Consider the following 18,091-nt stretch of genomic DNA (forward strand, 5'->3'; position numbering starts at 1 on the left):
CTTTTGTAACTATTAATTATATACTTTAGAATTTACCCTTTCCATTCCATTAATTATGAAAAATAATAACATTAATTACATTGAGACTGTTCATATTAAGGAATACCAGTATGTTCTACATTGTTCTAAAATAATGTGATCACATATCTTAGATAATAAATGGGATTTTTAAATACATAGCTTTTAATGTGGTATTACTGTTTTTGTTTCAAATGAAGTTTTACTTGAATGTATAAATTAGACATTTTTGAACCCAAAGGATCTATGGAAACCTCTTTGAAATTTACTGATCAACTATATTTTCTGTCCAGCTGTTCCTTAAACTAATAAATGTTTGCCCTGTTGCACAAGTTATTCTTTATTTGGCATCCTGTATACCCAGGAAAATTCTATTTTTGGAACCATACAATTAGAAATGACTACCGTAAGTCAATTTTTTTTTTTTAATCCGGCATTTAAGAAGGCTTGGTTCTCTGTAACTCTTTCAGAAATTTCAATTGTGTCTTCTTCTTAAGCTCACTGATGATGGAAAGTCCTCAAATGCACTTTATAGCAAAATCAAGTTTATAAACGAAATGACTATTTAGGAAAGCAAACCAACAATGTTCTTTTGATAATCTGAAATAAACTCAAATCTTGTCATTATTTAAAGAAAAACACTTGTTTTTAACTTTTTGAAGAGGTGAAATGAAAAGTGCTGGATTACATGGAAATGTTGTAAATACAGATTTATTAATTGCTTTTGAAGCATATGATAGTTATGCTATGTATACATATAGGAATCTGAACAGAAATATAAAGCTGATAGAAAAAAATGGTTAGAAGAAAAAATGATGCTTCTCACTCAAGCAAAAGAAGCTGAGAATCTACGAAACAAAGAGATGAAAAAATATGCTGAAGGCAGAGAGCATTGTTTGAAGCAACAAAACGAAATGGTTGGTAACAATTATACTTTTTCTTCTATGTATTTCGCCTGCTTTCTTTGGTTTCTTAAATTTTTCCCTGGGATTCTTATATTCTTATCAGTATCTACATGGTTGCGTGGTTTTGTTTTTTGTCTTTTTTTCAAAGGCAGTTTGTCTGTTTGTAAGATGACTTTTCTAGCCCATTTTATCTTGAAGTTCTTATTGTTGGGGAAATAATTATATCTCAATATTTAGATTCAGAACTTAAAAATCTCTTCTTTTGACTGCCACAGGGTTATCCCTACTGTATTGTAAAACATTCACATTTTGAACTGTAGATTCTACTAACATGGTGTTTATATTTTACCTCAAAAGCTCATTTTATCAGGTCTTTTTTTTAAAGTCAACTGAACAGTTTCTAGAAGACTATAGGTAGAAATAACGTTCAGTTTTACATTGACTGGCTCTAGTTCTTAAGTGATTCTATCTTAGCTTGTCTTTTCCTCCTATTTAAATCGACAACTTAGTCTGTTTGACACTCAATCAGAAAAAAGAAGTTTAAAGTCATCATTGATCCGAGGAAAGCTGTTGAGTAATACATTAACATTATTTTTAAATGAAAAACTAGTTCTCTATTTACAGTAATAGTAACGTGGTAGTATCACATTGTCATCTATTGGCATTTCCTTTGTTAATGACAGAATTTTACTTATACCAGCTAAACTTTCCTGTACAAACAGGAATGTTAATTTTCAATAAGTTAGGGATGATTTTTTCCAATGATTTTTAAAATTTTTTTATCTTTTTATTTTGAAATCATTTTATTTCCAGAAAAGTTGCAAAACTAGTACAGGGAATTTCTGTATACCTATCACCCAACTTCTGATGTTAGATCTTACATAACAACAGTACAGTGATCAAAACCAACAAATCAATATTATTATAGTACTGTTAGCTAACTTATGGACCTTACTAGAATTTCACCAGCTTTCCCACTGTTTTTTTCTGGATATAGGATCTAATCTAGGATACTACGTTCCATTTAGTTGTTGTGTTTCCTTAGAGTCTTGACTCTCTTTGTCATGTGACAAGTTATGTGAGACTAATACTTGTCATTACTACAGCAATGAGATGGCAATATATTTCACTTCATGTGCGAACTCCACATGACTGGAGGTACCTTCAGGAAGTGTTGGGTTGAGCAAGATTGTAATGCTGCATTTATCTTAACAGGAAATGTTGCCGCTGGTTCTCTTTCTGTCCACAGCCCATCCAACCTTCCTGGACAGTAATAAGAGGCAAGAAGTGAAATCAAAGCTCTTGGCTGTCATAGTCAGTCACTCTACCTCCAACCCAGGAATGGGCCTACTTTCTTTTCCTAATCAGTAGTCCCTCTAGCAGCAATGCCAGCAAGTAAACCTCCTTTGAGTTTTTAATCCTAGAGAAAGCTAGCTTTCTCCTTTCTCCCATATATTTCTTTACAATCGTGCCTAGGATATGTGTCTATGATATTTAAGAAATAAATTGTTGATGTTTTTTAAAGCTTTTAAAATTGTAACATACATAACACAGTAAGTAAACAAAACAAACATATAGTTCAGTGAATTATTATTATAAAGCCAGCCCCCACTTAACTACCACCGAGTTTAAAAAATGGAACCCTCTTCTGAATGGTAATAACTGTTCTATCTTTTAATGTTAAACTTTAGTTTTGCTCATTTATGAATTTTATATAAATGAAAACATATAAATATATAGAATGCATTTCTTGTGTCTGGTTTCTTTCACTCAGTATTATGTTTGTGAGGATCATTTATACTATTGCAGGTAACTGGAATTAGTCTGTTTTCATTGCTGAATATTTCAGTGTATAAGTATACCTCAGTCTATTCAATTTAAAGTTGAATATATGTGGATTGTTTCCTGTTTGGGGCTGTTAATGCGTAAGATCTCCTGTTAACATTTTTATATATTTCTCTTAGTGCACATGTGTATACATTTCTGTTGCCTATATAGCCAAGAATAGAATTGCTAGTTGATAGGGTAAACGTATGTGGAACTCTAGTAGAATGCCAGACTGATTTTCAAAATAGTTGTATCCATTTATACTCCAACTAGTATTGTTGGATGTTTAGTTTATTGGCTCTGCCTATCCAAGTCCCCTTGCTTATCTTCTGTTGGACTATCTTTTTTTTTTTTTATAGGAGTTCCTTATACTTTTATACTTTCTGGATAGGAGCGTGTTGCAGTTACCTTCTTTCAATCTCTGGTTTACTTTTTACTCTCCTGTTGCCTTTTTAGAACAGAAATTCTTAGGTATTGTAATTCATTTTCCCAATCTTTTCCTTTATGAACCTCAAGGGCATTTCTTACATTATTCCTGAAAAGTTGGGGGTTTTACCTTCCATATTTAGACCCTAGAATTAATTTTTGTGTTGGAGTGAGATGGGGTAAAAGTGGTTGTTGTCACTGTAAATGTGTATTAACAATCGACCTGGTAGTACCTGTTGAAGAAACTGTTTCTTTTTTACTGCTCTGCATCTTTTGTCATAAATCAGTTGTCCAAGCGTTAACTTTCATACATTGTGTGAGATTAAAATTAAGGTTTTTTTTCTTTTTTTCCATTTGTCTATTCAGTTGTTCCATCACTCTTTGTTGAAAAGATTTTCCTTTCCTCCATTGAAATTCTTTGGCATTTTTATAGAGTATCAATTGACCATAACATTTGTGGACCCTATCCTCTGCTTTCTGATGTCTGTCTATCCTTACGCCAATATCACGGTCTTGATTATTATTATTATAGTAGTCTTGAAATGATGTAGTGTGATTGCTCCTACTTTTTTCCTTTTTTTTTTTTTTTTTTTTTTTGTGGTACGCGGGCCTCTCACTGTTATGGCCTCTCCTGTTGCGGAGCACAGGCTCCGGACACACAGGCTCAGCAGCCATGGCTCACGGGCCCAGCAGCTCTGCGGCATGTGGGAACTTCCCAGACCGGGGCACGAACCCGTGTCCCTTGCATTGGCAGGCGGACTCTCAACCACTGCGCCACCAGGGAAGCCCGTTCCTACTTTGTTCTTCATTTTCAACATAATTTTTACTGTTATGTCATTTGCATTTTCATATTATTTTTAGAGTCAGCTTTTTCATTTCTGTCAACACACACACACACACACACACACACACACACGTACGTGCGCGCTTGAATTTTGAAGTTGCTTTGACTCTAGATCTTTTGGGGGAGACCTGGCATCTTAACAATATTGAATCTTTTGATCCTTGAACACAGATTCTCTCTTTGTTTATTTAAGTGTTCTTTTATTTCTTTCAGCAATGTTTTGTAATTTGTCATGTTTAGGTCTTGCACATATTTTCTTTAATTTACCACTAACTATTTCATGATTTTTGAATCCAGTGAAAATGGTATTTTTAATTTTCATTTCCCTATTGTTTGTTGCTATTAGTTTTGTCATTTGTTTTATTGTAATTTTACCATCTCATTTCTCAGATATTGGGGGAAATGCTAGAATTAGTTTAAAAGCTGTAATTTTTTATTGAAAGAAGTGCCCAATGTGAACATTTAAGATATATGAAGGCATTATATGTTTGGCTTTATAAGTAAATATTTTATCGAGACTTGACTACGTAATTTGTTATATATTCTGTTCACAGTTGTATTTATTGTGTTATTTAGAAATTCAGAAATTTCTTAGATTCATAATTTTGCAAGGTTTATTTTAACATTTTGTCCATATTCTGTTTAGGAAATGCTTCAAGCACAGTTGGCTGAGAAAGATGGTAACCTCCAACAGTGGCGGGAAGAACGTGATCAGCTGGTTGCAGCTTTAGAAATACAGCTGAAAGCACTGATCTCCAGTAATATACAGAAAGATAATGAAATTGAACAATTAAAAAAGATCACATCAGAAACTTCTAAAACAGTCAGTAGAATCATGTTCTTTCTATGCCTTTTAAAATTAAACATAGGAAGTATTCAAAATTATTTAATTGATTAACTTTTAAAGAATAAAAATGTAAGTAGATCAGTGGGGAATCATAGTTTGAAAAAATTATTTGGATAGGGGCTTCCCTGGTGGCGCAGTGGTTGAGAGTCCGCATGCCGATGCAGGGGACGTGGGTTCGTGCCCCGGTCTGGGAAGATCCCACATGCCGCAGAGCGGCTGGGCCCGTGAGCCATGGCCGCTGAGCCTGCGCGTCCGGAGCCTGTGCTCCGCAATGGGAGAGGCCACAGCAGTGAGAGGCCTGCGTACCGCAAAAAAAATAAATAAATAAAAATAAATTATTTGGATATTGGTCATGAATTTTGAGTTTTCAGAGTTTATCATTATGGTTGACTCATCAATGACTAATTGAGAAATAGTACTTTCTCCAATATTTTGGTCATATCTCTTAGATAGAATAATTAGAAAATAAACAACTGATGATTTAGTCCCTAATCTGCCTTTAAAATGTGGAAATATGACTCAGCCTGAATGCTTGGTGATATTTAAATACTTGAACCCATCCTAAATTTATGATAAAGATACAAATTGTTTTTGAAAATAAGCATAATGGTGAGGAGATGTGAGTCATTCAGGAGCTACTTTTTTTTTCCCCCCTCTGGCTGCACCACACGGCTTGCAGGGATCTTAGTTCCCCAACCAGGGATTGAACCCAGGCCCTAGCAGTGAGAGCACCGAGTCCTAACCACTGGACCACCAGGGAATTCCCAGGAGCTACTTTTGTAATATTGCATTGGGGCTAGGGACCCTAGGTAAAGAAAGTATTGCATTTCACAGATAGCTATTTCCCAGGTAAATTGAATCAGGGTACATCTGAAGCTAGTCTTTTCAGAGTAAATAATCTGCATTTGAAAATCTGCTGTTCCGCAGCCTTCAGACAATAATAAAATTAAATGTGTTTGTGTGTATATGTCTCTTACATCAAAAGACTTCATGATTCTAAGAGAAAAACTGCTCAAAACAGAGATATTAGCATGTGGTATAAATTGCACAGAATAGAAAGTTAGAAAAACTAGGTATCAACTGCTGTCAGTGTGGTTTTGGGACCTTTAGGAAAATTACTTAACATTTCCAAACTTTAAAACAGAGATGATAATGTCTTTCTAATAGAATTGTGAAAATTAATCGAGAGCATTTGTAAAACAATTAGCACAGTTATTACCACAGTGGAAATCAGTACATGCTAGTTGCTTTCCCCATTATGAATGCAATAGCATCTTTTTTATTTGACAGTTATGGGTAGGTGACATAAGAGATGTATTTGACTTTTGATTTTGATGGTAGTGATTAGAAGGTGCACGTTGGAATTTATCAAGTTTAAAAATGTATTCTGATTTTTTTTATAGATCCCTTAAGTAGGGTTTAGGAATAGAGCATACCCTATGACTGATTAAGTGAGATGAAGAGTGTACAGCAAGGAAAGGTTTAGTTATCAGTATGGTCTTTTCTACTCTAATGCTATAGTTGCATTCCTAAGACATCTCTAGTTTTTCAAAATTGTGTTATCAAAGTGATTTTGGGGGTTCAAGCTCCAACTCAGTACAGACAGTGGTCATGTTATTTAATTTCTCTCTATTTCTTCATCTGGAAAGTAGGAATAACAATTCTTGCCAAATCTCAGAGTTGCAGTGAAAGTAAAATGAGAGAATATATGTAAAACACCTTGGAAGTTGAAAGTAATCTTTCAAATTTCTCTTTAGATCAGATTCAGAAGAGGCTGGAAAGTTGCCCAGCCTTTCCTAACTCTCTGAGGATGAAAGAGAAGAAGAAGGAGTGTTAGCTGGTCATTGAAGAAGTCTTTAATTACTTCCACTATTTAATTCACCCAAATCTTGATATTATATTCTTTAGGTGAAGTATTTTAATGTATATTCGGTTACGGTGGCTTGTTGCTTTAATATTTCCTTACTAGGAAAAACAGACCATGGATATCCAGCCCAGACATATGAGTTCAATGGATCCTGGCAGGGTTGAAACTGAACCTCAGTCAACAAGTTTTGGCAGGGTTGAAACTGAACCTCAGTCAACAAGTTTTGAAATTTCCAGGGATGAAGTAGAAGTGAGTATTTGATAACACAGTCCACTTTTTAACCCTCTTTACCAATGACCATTAATTACTAAATAATACTTGCAAGTATAATTTAATCAGTTGTTGTAGGTATCTTGCTATACAGTTAGCTGTGTGTGCTCTTGGCTATGGAAAGGAAAACTGAAGGCTTTTGAGGGGAGATGCAATTCTTTGGGGGAAATTTGATCCCCAAATGGTATTAATTTCCTCTCAAAATGATACTGATCTCAAACAGATCTTTGATTATAAACAAATTTGATGGTCAGAAATAGGAAATCCCGCAAAAGATAAAATATGGATGACTATTTTCCCTCATAAGCAGTCCATTTAATAAGCATTCTATTAAATAGCATTTTTTGGAAATTTTACCCATTTTATAACTTTATCAGCAAATCCCAATAACCTCACAATGAGTTTCCTTAGTTTGAAGTGGGCTTAGGGTTCTGTGACTTGCATTGGATAACGTAGTTTCTCAGATGGCCTAGGAAATAGATACAAATTCTATGTCACTTGTTGAAAATAAAATTACTTTTTAAATATTTATTTTAAAAACACATTTATTGGGAGCATTCATTGTTGGGAACCTTGCACTGAGGATAAAGACGTAAGTAAGATATGATCGCCATCCTCAAGGAATAAGAAGTCTGATAAGACAGGTATTTAACGACTCTCTTGTTTCACCTCATGGACTAAGTGTTATAAAGAGAGTGCTAAGAAGGAACACTGATGAGGAGGGTATGATCAATTTTGCCTGAGTGGTTGTGGACGTGGATTAGAAAAAGTAACATCGTACTGGGTCTTGAAGGTGAATAGAAGTTTACCAAGCAGAGAATGGGAAGAGAAAGGCATTTTGATCTGGGGAAATAACACAAGCCATTCCTTACAAGGCTTCAGAAGAATCATGTGACTTCCACCACATGCTATCAGTCATGGAAGCCATTAAGGCCAGCCCCAATTCAAGGAAGGGGAATGAGACTCTATCTCTCAGTGGGAAGAACAGTAAAGAATTTACAGCAAACTTTAGTTGACCATAACTAGGGCGCTTATTAAAAATCATTGACTCTTTCCTTGGAGAGTTCTGATTTAGTAAGTTTGTGGTAGGGTCCAAGAATCTTTTAAACAATTTCTCTAGATAATTCTTACGATGACACAGGTTTGGGAAATACTGATCTCTAAGTTTCTCTCAATTTTAACATACCATGTATAAACCTGGAGAAAGTAGATGATAACTCAGTCTTTCTGTCCTTGCTGTAGCAAATTTGATCAAGCAAACTTTTTATCTTTTCCAATTTATTGTCTTTAATAGGTAATTGAGACAGTTAATTTTTGGCAATTTAGAAATTCATATTCTGCAAATAAGATTTGTTTTCCTTTTAAATTCTGTTGTAGGATGGATCTGTAGTCCTTGACTCTTGTGAAGTGTCAACAGAAAATAATCAAAGTACTCGATTTCCAAAACCTGAGTTAGAGATTCAATTTACACCTTTACAGCCAAACAAAATGGCAGTGAAACACCTGGGTTGTACCTCACCAGTGACGGTTAAGATTCCCAAGGCCCGGAAGAGGAAGAGTAATGAAATGGAGGAGGTAAATACTTAACTATTAAGTGAATTAAACAAGTAAACCTTATTATTATTAAGCTCAGTGATAATATACAGTTAAACTCTGTTACATTGCCCTCCTATTCATAAGCACTGCTATTAGAGACCAAAATCATAGTTTATGGTATATTTAATACTGTTTTAAGAATATTACTGTGGTGAATAGTCCTCAAACAAAAAGCTTATAGATTTTAAAATATATAGATCATTCCTTCTTTTAGTGAAGCTATGACAGGTCAAATGGTGGTGAATTTTAGTAGCTAGCTATTTCAGTATACTGGTCCTGTTCAAACTCAGTCACTTTCCCTCCAATGGAAGAGAAAAGGGGTTGATAAAAGGAATTAGAGAAACTGAAACGACTAACTTGCTTGAATATAATCTTTGTCATTTAACTAAAATCTTAGGTCTCTATGATCATAGTTGGTTTCAGAAGAGAAATTCCTCTTCTATGAGCCAGTATTAAAATTTGGGTCTCAATTTAGTGGTAGGCCAAGAACTATTTACTTCTTCCTGCCGCAGCTTTCTGATCGTGGGGTTACCAAACCTTCCATCATATTCTAGCCAGTCACATAAACTTTCCGATCCTCACTTCCCTCCTTTCGGAAATAAAGAATTAGATATAATATGTTTAAAATGTTGTGCTTTTATTCCACATGTGGTAGGTATATAATAAATGGCAATATTTATGTTAACAGAAATATTTATGTTTAAAACTATAATTATAAACTCTCTGGCACAATAACTTTTTTTCCAACTTGTCTTTTTCACGCCTTTAAAGAGTAGTATGTTTTCAAGTTGGTGGAAGAGCAGAAATAATATTAACCATACTCCTGAGGCTCTCTGTCAGGTAATACATTTGCTGAGTGAATATTATTTAGCATATTTCCTTCTACACATAGAACACCTTTAGCGATTGTTTTGGAGCTCCTTAGTTAACTTTTATTCTATATTTATTTAATTTATATTTAGTACACTTTAGATACCATTAAGACACAGTTGACCCTTGAACGACATGAGGGTTAGGTGCCAGCCGCAGCGCAGAAAAATCTTGTGTAACTTACAGTCGGCCCTCAGTATGTGAGGTTCCTCATCCGTGGATTCAACCAACTACGGATCATGTAGGGATGTAGCATTTACTAACTATTGAAAACGATCAGCGTATAAGCAGACTCGTGCATTTCAAACCTGTTTTGTTCAAGGGCCAACTGTACTAAGTAGTTTAATTTCATCATCTTTGTTAACATGGTGACTAACATCTATGTTGACTTGATTCATTTTTTTCAAAGGAAAAGGAAAAATCGGTTGTATACTCAGAGGGTTAAAGTTATTTTATTCATTTTACTGCCGGCATATACTCCCAGTTTCAGAATAGATACACAGATTGTTGTAGGGTAAACCATGTAGAAACTTAAAAGTTTTAACTGATTTTGCTAGCTCTTTACTGCTGTAATAAACTGAGTGTTGTAAAGTCCTCAGGAAAATAATTTATGCAGTGCTATATTCTAATCTAGTGAAGACTCCAGAGAGCTCTTTATTGAACACTACAAGTATGATGGAGTTACAATCTTTCTTCCTTTGCTTCCCCTGATTACCATCTGTCTTTCCTCTTTTACGAAATCTTCTTCTTGTGATCCTTAAGACTTTACTGGGTAACTTGAATTCTGAGGTTCAGTCATGATCTCTCTGCTTCTGTTCTTGCCTTTTTTTTTTCCTTTTATGCTTATAATCTTTAGTACGATTAATATTTGCACAAGTTCAGTTCAGTTAATGTACTACAAAAGACTTTGTCTTAAGATTAAGTGGGGAAAAGAAGAGTGAGAGGTCATGCCTTTTTAGTAGCAAAAACAGATTGTATTTCTTAACTTTCACGTTTTACCTGTGCTTATACTGCAGAGTTTTGTTTTGTTTTCAGTGTCACTAAGTATCAATGAGAGGTTATGCTCAGCATGATTTGGGAGTTGGGAAAAGGGTAGATAAATATATGGCTATGTTGTATTGTCAAGATGGGGTTCAAATAAAAGATGTTATCCCTTCATTTAACTAATGTAATTTCATCATGATGCATGTGAAAAATTCATACCTTCAATCATTTTGTGATAGAAACATGTATTGCATCATCATGCTGTGCGCTTAAACTTACATATGTTATATATGAGTAATATTTCAATGAAGTTGGCAAAAAACATTGTACCTTCAGTCAGGGTTTCTCAACTTCAGCGTGATTGACATTTTCAGCCAGATATTTCTTTGTTTAGGAGAGCTCAATGCCCTGTACATTTTAAGGGGTTTTTAGCAGTATTCCTGGCCTCTACCCACTAGTTTCCATTAAACCTTCCCCTTATCCCCAGCAGTGACAACCAAAAATATCTTCAGACAATGCCTATGTCCCCTGGCGTCAGAATTGCCCCTGGTTAAGAACCATTTTCTTGTTTTGTTGTTGTTTGTTTGTTAGTTTGCTTTTGTTCTTTTTTTTTCCTCCCCTGGAGTCTAGAGAGAGAAAGAAAACACTGTCAAGAAATTAATCAGTGCTGAAATTCATTATTTTTAGGACTTTGTGAATTTTGAAAATAAGAAGAATGCTACACCCAGAACTAATTTGAAGTCCCCTGTTTCTGAGCATAGAAATTCTTCTGTCAAAAAGGAACAAAAGGTTTGTCTTCTAATTTGTCCAAAATTGACCATTTTCATAACTTACATTTATAAAGTAGAAGATGAAAATAAAAATGTCAAATTTGATTAGTAATAATTATTCAGAAGTTGGGTATTGTCCAGTTATAACTTATTTGTCTTTCATTTTCTATTCATCTAATTCAGCTCTGAATATATAACCTTTGGCATTTGGCAAGTAGCAGGTACCCCTTGATGTGTTCACCTCTGACTTATTATTCTATCACACTCATTCTCCGGCCCTTTCATCCCTCTCCTTATATTCTTTTTTTTTTTTTTTTTTGTGGTACGCGGGCCTCTCACTGTTGTGGCCTCTCCTGTTGCGGAGCACAGGCTCAGTGGCCATGGCCCAGGGGTCCAGCTGCTCCGCGGCACGTGGGATCTTCCCAGACCGGGGCACGAACCCGTGTCCCCTGCATCGGCAGGCAGACTCTCAACCACTGCGCCACCAGGGAAGCCCCCCTCTCCTTATATTCTTAATCTCAAGTTCCCTGCCTGAGAATTCATAACCTGTACCTGACCGCTTTAATTCAACTATGGCTGTAACTGTTTCCTTCTAACATTCCTCATCAACAATAACAAGAAGTGTTTGTTTATTAGGTTTCCACACGCCCATCATCTAAGAAAACTTATTCTTTACGGAGTCAGGCATCCACAATTAGTATAAACGTGCCTGCTAAGAAAAAAGAAGGAACGCTACAGAAATTTGGAGATTTCTTACAACATTCTCCAACTATTCTTCAATCAAAAGGTTTGCAGAATATTAATTAAATGACCTTTTACGTTAGATATATGGTGTTTTCTAATATCTGATTGGTGTATAAACTCAACAACAGTGACTATTATATTTCCAGTAGACAGTGTCTTATGTTAGGTATTTAGGGAGGAAACATGAAAGGATGATATGCCTTGGTGTTCACTGGGTAATGGAAGAGAAAGATCTGTATTTAAGTAATTGATGCAGAGAAGGCTGCTTAATGTAATAGTTGTAGAGATACAAGGAAAGTGCATGGTAGTATTGGAGGAAGAGAGCTGTTTGTTTGGGGGCTATGGGAAGATATTATAGAAGAGATGGGATTTAACCTGGGTGTTGAAATGTTGGAAGATTATACCTCCTAGAGATAACCACTGTTAGTATTATGGTATATTTTCTCCTACTGTTTTTTTCTCTGCATGTATAAACATTACCTAATCATATATATCAAAAGCATATATTTCTATAAATATGTATTGAGTTCAGTTGCTTAATGCTTTTTTCTTTATAATATAATGTAGACATACTAATACTTTTGTATTAATATGTGCTAAGATATATATTCTCTCTATACACGTATACATAAATATATATTTATATGCACATCTACCAGAGGGAACAGTTTTAACACAAATAGAGTACCAGGAAAAGTGTAGGGAATGTGCAGGCAATTACAGGTAGCAATATGCATCTGGCATCTAGAATGTGGAGAGATTATTGGGAGGAAGGGGGCAGGAAGGAGTGAGTTTTCATTAGAGTACCTGAATGGTAGCAATAGGGTAAATTGGAGACTGGAGGTGGGGAGAATGAGGAGGGAAAAGGACTGAAAGCAGGGACAGCTGAATTTAGTCAGATTGGTTGTGTAAAAATACTTTCTGTAAAAGCTTAACCGCAGAGCTTCCCAAACTTTCTTGGTTCACAGCGCCCTTAATGTCTCAGTAATTTTTTTCATTGTGTCCATGCACCCAAAGAAACACCTAATAGTTCCATCCGTTAATACTTAAGGCCTAACAGTCACTGAAAATTCAGCTCCTGAAAATCCAGGTTGCCAAAATATGTAATCATCAGAAGGAAGGTAATGTGATATCTTTTTGAAACTGAACTACCCTGAGTTACAGAGTGTCACTGTTTTCCTCAAAAATTTAAAATATTCGGAGCTGCTCTCGTGAATTTGCTGCAGCATGTCTTGGTACACAGTTTGGGAACTTCAGACTTAGACCCATTTGTATATATTTTTCAAAAAATATATACATTCTTTGAAAGGTATAGTTTGTACAAGCATAGAAAATATCTGGAGAGACAAACAGCAAACTGTTAAATGTCTAAATTTGGAGAGGTGGGACTTGTTATTTTAGATACTTCTGTATTTTATTTAAATTATGTTGACCGTTGCTTATATATTAAAAAGAAATATGTTTTCAAGGAGAGGGAGGTACCCACCTGGTAATGACTCCCTTGTCCTTAACAGCTTCCCTACCTATATACCCGGTGTGGAATTTTTAAAAACTTATTTCTAGTAATATAAAGTATCCCTGTTGGGGATTTTAACTGCAGTACATGTCTGTTGTTGATCACTTGGAAATAAAGGGAGAGAAGAAGAAAACAGAGATTAGTGCTTAAAATTCTGCTGCTCTGATAACTACTGTTAATCCATTACTCAGTAACGCTGGTTTCCCAGTTTATCCCTTTTGTCTATCTCTTATCCATTCAGTACATGGAAGCCAGAGTGATCTTTTCAAAGTGCAGAATGAATTATTTAAACTATATAACTTTTTGTTTTCTTATTATCTTTTCCAGTAGACTATAAGCTCTACAAGTGCAAAATGTCTGTCTAGTTTACATCCTCAGCTCTTAGTATAGTGGTTGGCACACAGTAGTGAGGAATTTCGAAGCTCCAGGCCAAAATCCTATGTGTGATTTGTTTCAGGCTGACCTTAGGCAATTACAAAGGTTTTACCTGTTAGGTCTCATGAGGGAAAGCTACCGTCCCCACATCAAACTTGATACACAGCCAATGCGTCCTAGTCTGTGAAGGGAGTTAGTCAAGGACTCAGGTCTCTTGCCAGCCATACTCTTACACATATCTGCATTCCTAGCCTAGGTGCCTTCATTTGTATCCTATTAATTGGGAGCCTTCAGTAGAGAACGTCCTCAGGCATCTCTGCCAAAGACGTTATGACGGGGAAGTGGAGGGAAACTTGAAGACACTGTTCTCCACTCTGACTCTACTTTTCCGCTCCTAGCCCTCCCCACTGGTCTCCAGCACCAAGGTCCATAAAACTGCAAGCGCCAAGAGCCTTTTGTTTAGGGCTCGCTTGGCAATAAGATCACCCCAACTTCTGTGCTGACCCACCTGACCCAGACTGTGCATTATTCCACAGGGGAATCTAGAAGGGCGGTGGGAGTTGGCGCTTTCTCAGGTCTAGCCTCTTGCTTATTCAACTGCAGTTAAGTGGTTAAAGGCTTTAACTTTCATTTTGACTTGTCTTAATTAGCCACTCTGACATCTGGCAGCTCAGCTCTCAGGCTCAGCTCAGCCCTTGACAAGTAGACCTCAGTTCAGCATGTTTCCTTAAATGTGTTTTCTATTTAAAAAAATATATAGTTGATATCATATGTACATGGATTTTCTATCCAGAAGTTTTCCCAAATGGAAGTATGTTTTCTGTTAAAATCAATATGTGTCTATTAAAAAAAAAGCATATGTACAAAGTAAGAAATTTTAAAATTCCTATTCAACTTACCAGAAGCAATCAGCTGTTAACAATTTGCTTTCTTTTACTCTGTGTGTGCATGTGCACACGTTTGTTAACTAGAAGTAAAGGGCTCACAAGTTACTTTCACTTAATATTCATTGTGGACGTCTTTACATGTGAGTACTGAACTAGCTCTACCACCTTATTGTTCTTAGTGATGCATGGTCCACTATATACGTATCCTGATCTTTTCCTTAATGTAGTATAAACCTCTTCCAAGTCATTAAAGATGCCTGAGTTTTACTGGTTGTACTATAATTTACCAAACCTTTTCAATATGTTGAACATTAGTGAAGTGATATTTTATTTATTTGCCCTTTTATTTTTGCTGTTGATCATTAATTTGTGTGTTTATTAGGCATTTAATTCTTTTTTCTTTGTGAGTTTTCTATTCGTGTCCTTTTACCATTTATAAATTGCAGTGCTTTTCTTTTTAATATGGTTCTTTATTAAGGATTTCAAATATTTGCAGTTAGAAAATTATTTCAAGATTTAACTAATGTATTTTTTTCATAGCAAAGAAGATAATTGAAACAATAAGCTCTTCAAAGCTCTCAAATGTAGAAGTAAGTAAAGAAAATGTGTCTCGACCAAAACGGGCCAAACGGAAATTATACACAAATGAAATTTCATCTCCTATTGATATATCTGGCCAAGTGGTAAGCTACTATTTAAGTTTTCTTAAAAGTAAAACTGTTTATGTTCTTCTTAATTCTGAAGTATTCATAACAATTTGAATTATATAATGGTTTGAACTTTTATTCTGTAGACCATATCTCTTAAAACACGCTTTAAATGTTGTACTTTTGGTACTGGATGTGTTAAATTTAGAGTAATTGAATATAAACGCTGCATTAATGTATACAAGTGTCACATGCATCTGCATTTATAAACTCATAAGAGGAATTTTAATTCCATCAATAGAATTATCACTATTTAATAATTTATTGGCTTCTAACATCTGTTTTTCTTATTATCTTTATCACAAGAGTTGTACAAATCTGGCCCTAAGTCTGCCTGCTAAAAATATAGAATTGACATTCAGTCATTTCTTCCCACTTTCCCTCTAAGGCTTCCAGGTTTTCTTAAGAAAAGACTATATAGATTGTCACCCTGACTTTATGACTCATTCTCCTTACTTAGAACAGGCTGTTCTATTACAGGGAAAGTTCTAATTTTCTATCATTTTTGCATCTGCCTAGTGGATGGAAGTGAAGGTAGAAAAGGAGTTAAAGAAAAAGCCTTCAACAGAAAATGGCCAAGAAAAATCGGGAGAGACCTTTTGCAACAGTAGCTATCAGATAGAAGACAGACACTTGAAGCAAGTAGTAAAGAATTAGGTTCATTAGGTCATGCTTTTGGAAGTACTGTTCTCTTGGTTACTTTTCTCCATCTGTCTTATAAGTACATAATTTTCCCCCTTGGCTGAAGTTATTTCTTTTCTTAGTTGCAAAATAATGCTGTTTCTACTTTCTAAGTTATATACTTGTTACTGCAAAAAATCATTTCCTAAAAATTATTTGAGGCACTTGTCTCCAAATATTTTAGTAATTATTTCAAGCTATGAATTCAGTAAAAGTGTGGATTATTTTAATTCCAGAATTAGGTAGTGTTGAAAGAATCTTTTATAAAATCTACTACCTTAGACATGCTTTTTTATAGAAGATTGTATATCTGCAGTCCAGGAGGACAGAAAGTACTGTCATGGAACGTGAACATAGCTTATTAATTGTAAGCAAGCTTTCATTTTTATTTTTATTTATAAAAAATTATGAAATTGTTAATTTCAGATTTTTATGGACCATAAAGTGAAAGAAAGTGATCATCAGATTCTCAAACGACGACTTCGAACCAAAACAGTCAAATAAATCACTTATGGAGAATGTTTTAATATAAAATTTATATTCATAATCATTATAACTTGCATCCTGACCTTTTAAAGATAATTGTATATACTATGATGCATCAAATCCCTTTGTGTGTACATTGCTATTTTATAATAGTGTAATTTTAATTCAATAAAGAAAATAAGTCAACAGTAAGTTTGCTTGTCTACTTTTCTAAGGCTTTTAAATAATTGCTTCTTTTCAAACTGTATGTATTTTCCTGTTATCCCAGGCATGGGACCAGTGAGGAGCCTAGGAAAGATGCTGTTATTTTTTGTTTGTTTTTCTATACATAGATATCACAGGTCAGATAATTTGGTTTACTTATATTTAACAGTGTTTTAGGAATTGCTTTTACTGTATCTGTTAGGAAATACAGGTAATTTTACATATCTGTTTGGATTATAGCTGAGATTCAGGGAGTAAGTGTGTACAAGTCTTCTAGTTGCTAAAATATGTATGCACATAATTTAGAAAAGATCTCAGGCCTTTAATTAGAATGTCTTTTATTTTTAAATAATTGAATAGAGTTGGTTTTCTGATTTTTCCAGGACACAGAAGATTAGACGCAAAAAGTTAGAAGGGAAGAGGCGATAACATCTAGAGGCCAAAAAATTATACTGTTATCTAGGGAGGATAGAATTTTAGACCTGGAGAGACCTTAGAAATACACTTTCCTCATTTTATAGATGAGAAAACTGAGACCCATAAAATTTACTTTTTCAAGTTCACACAACTAACGTATATTAAGCTTTGGTTTAAAAAAATACCAACAAGAAACAAAAAACAAAGCAGAGGCCTCAAGAATTGTTGCCAACTGGGGCTTTTTAAGAGCACACATTTATGCATCTGAAACCTTTAAGGTTTCATTGGATTTTAGCATTGTTTACTATAATCATGTCCCTGAGACAGGAATAAAAGTTATCTTTGGTGTCTTGTTTAGGAGACACTTATATGTGTTTGGGGAAAATTTCCATCAAAATAGTTAATTTAAAACTGAAACCTCTTTAAGCATGAACATGTTTTTATTATGCTACATGGTTTCATGCTAATATATATACACACACACACACACACACACACACACACACACGTGTATATATATAATTGATCCTCATTATTCACAGATTACATGATTACAAATTTGCTTATTTGCTAAAATTTATTTGTCATCCCCAAATCAGTACCTAGGCACTTTTGTAGTCATTCTCAGACATCCCCAGAGTGGCAAAAAATTTTAGTCACCCAACATGCATGTTCCCAGCTAAGGTTGAACAAGATTACACTGGCTTCTTGTTTCAGCTCTCATACTGTAAATGAGTGTCTACATCCCAGAATGTAGACTGAAATCAAGCCTCAACAACATCTGCAAAGGAGACAGTTTGACAATTGGAAGGGCTTGAGAAATACCTTGGGCTTTCCACACGCTTATACT

At 34.9% G+C, this 18,091-nt stretch overlaps 1 protein-coding gene across 3 annotated transcripts in view; it reads left to right on the plus strand.

Annotated features, from left to right (window-relative positions):
- KIF20B (kinesin family member 20B) overlaps positions 1-16,812 on the plus strand; it is a 73,701-nt gene extending 56,889 nt beyond the window's left edge. For 2 of the 3 annotated variants that reach the window (XM_033404840.2, XM_033404842.2), the window contains exons 26-34: positions 780-935; positions 4,667-4,843; positions 6,837-6,983; positions 8,382-8,579; positions 9,372-9,440; positions 11,142-11,243; positions 11,861-12,011; positions 15,287-15,429; positions 16,561-16,812. In XM_033404840.2, coding sequence (XP_033260731.1) covers positions 780-935; positions 4,667-4,843; positions 6,837-6,983; positions 8,382-8,579; positions 9,372-9,440; positions 11,142-11,243; positions 11,861-12,011; positions 15,287-15,429; positions 16,561-16,638 — 1,221 coding nt within the window. In that variant the 3' untranslated portion in view covers positions 16,639-16,812. The remainder of the gene's footprint in view (positions 1-779; positions 936-4,666; positions 4,844-6,836; positions 6,984-8,381; positions 8,580-9,371; positions 9,441-11,141; positions 11,244-11,860; positions 12,012-15,286; positions 15,430-16,560) is intronic. The other variant, XM_049696506.1, reaches the window with a different exon arrangement.
- The last annotated feature ends 1,279 nt before the right edge of the window (positions 16,813-18,091 follow it).

The sequence above is a fragment of the Orcinus orca genome, chromosome 14, assembly GCF_937001465.1.
Source record: "Orcinus orca chromosome 14, mOrcOrc1.1, whole genome shotgun sequence".
NCBI lineage: Eukaryota > Metazoa > Chordata > Mammalia > Artiodactyla > Delphinidae > Orcinus > Orcinus orca.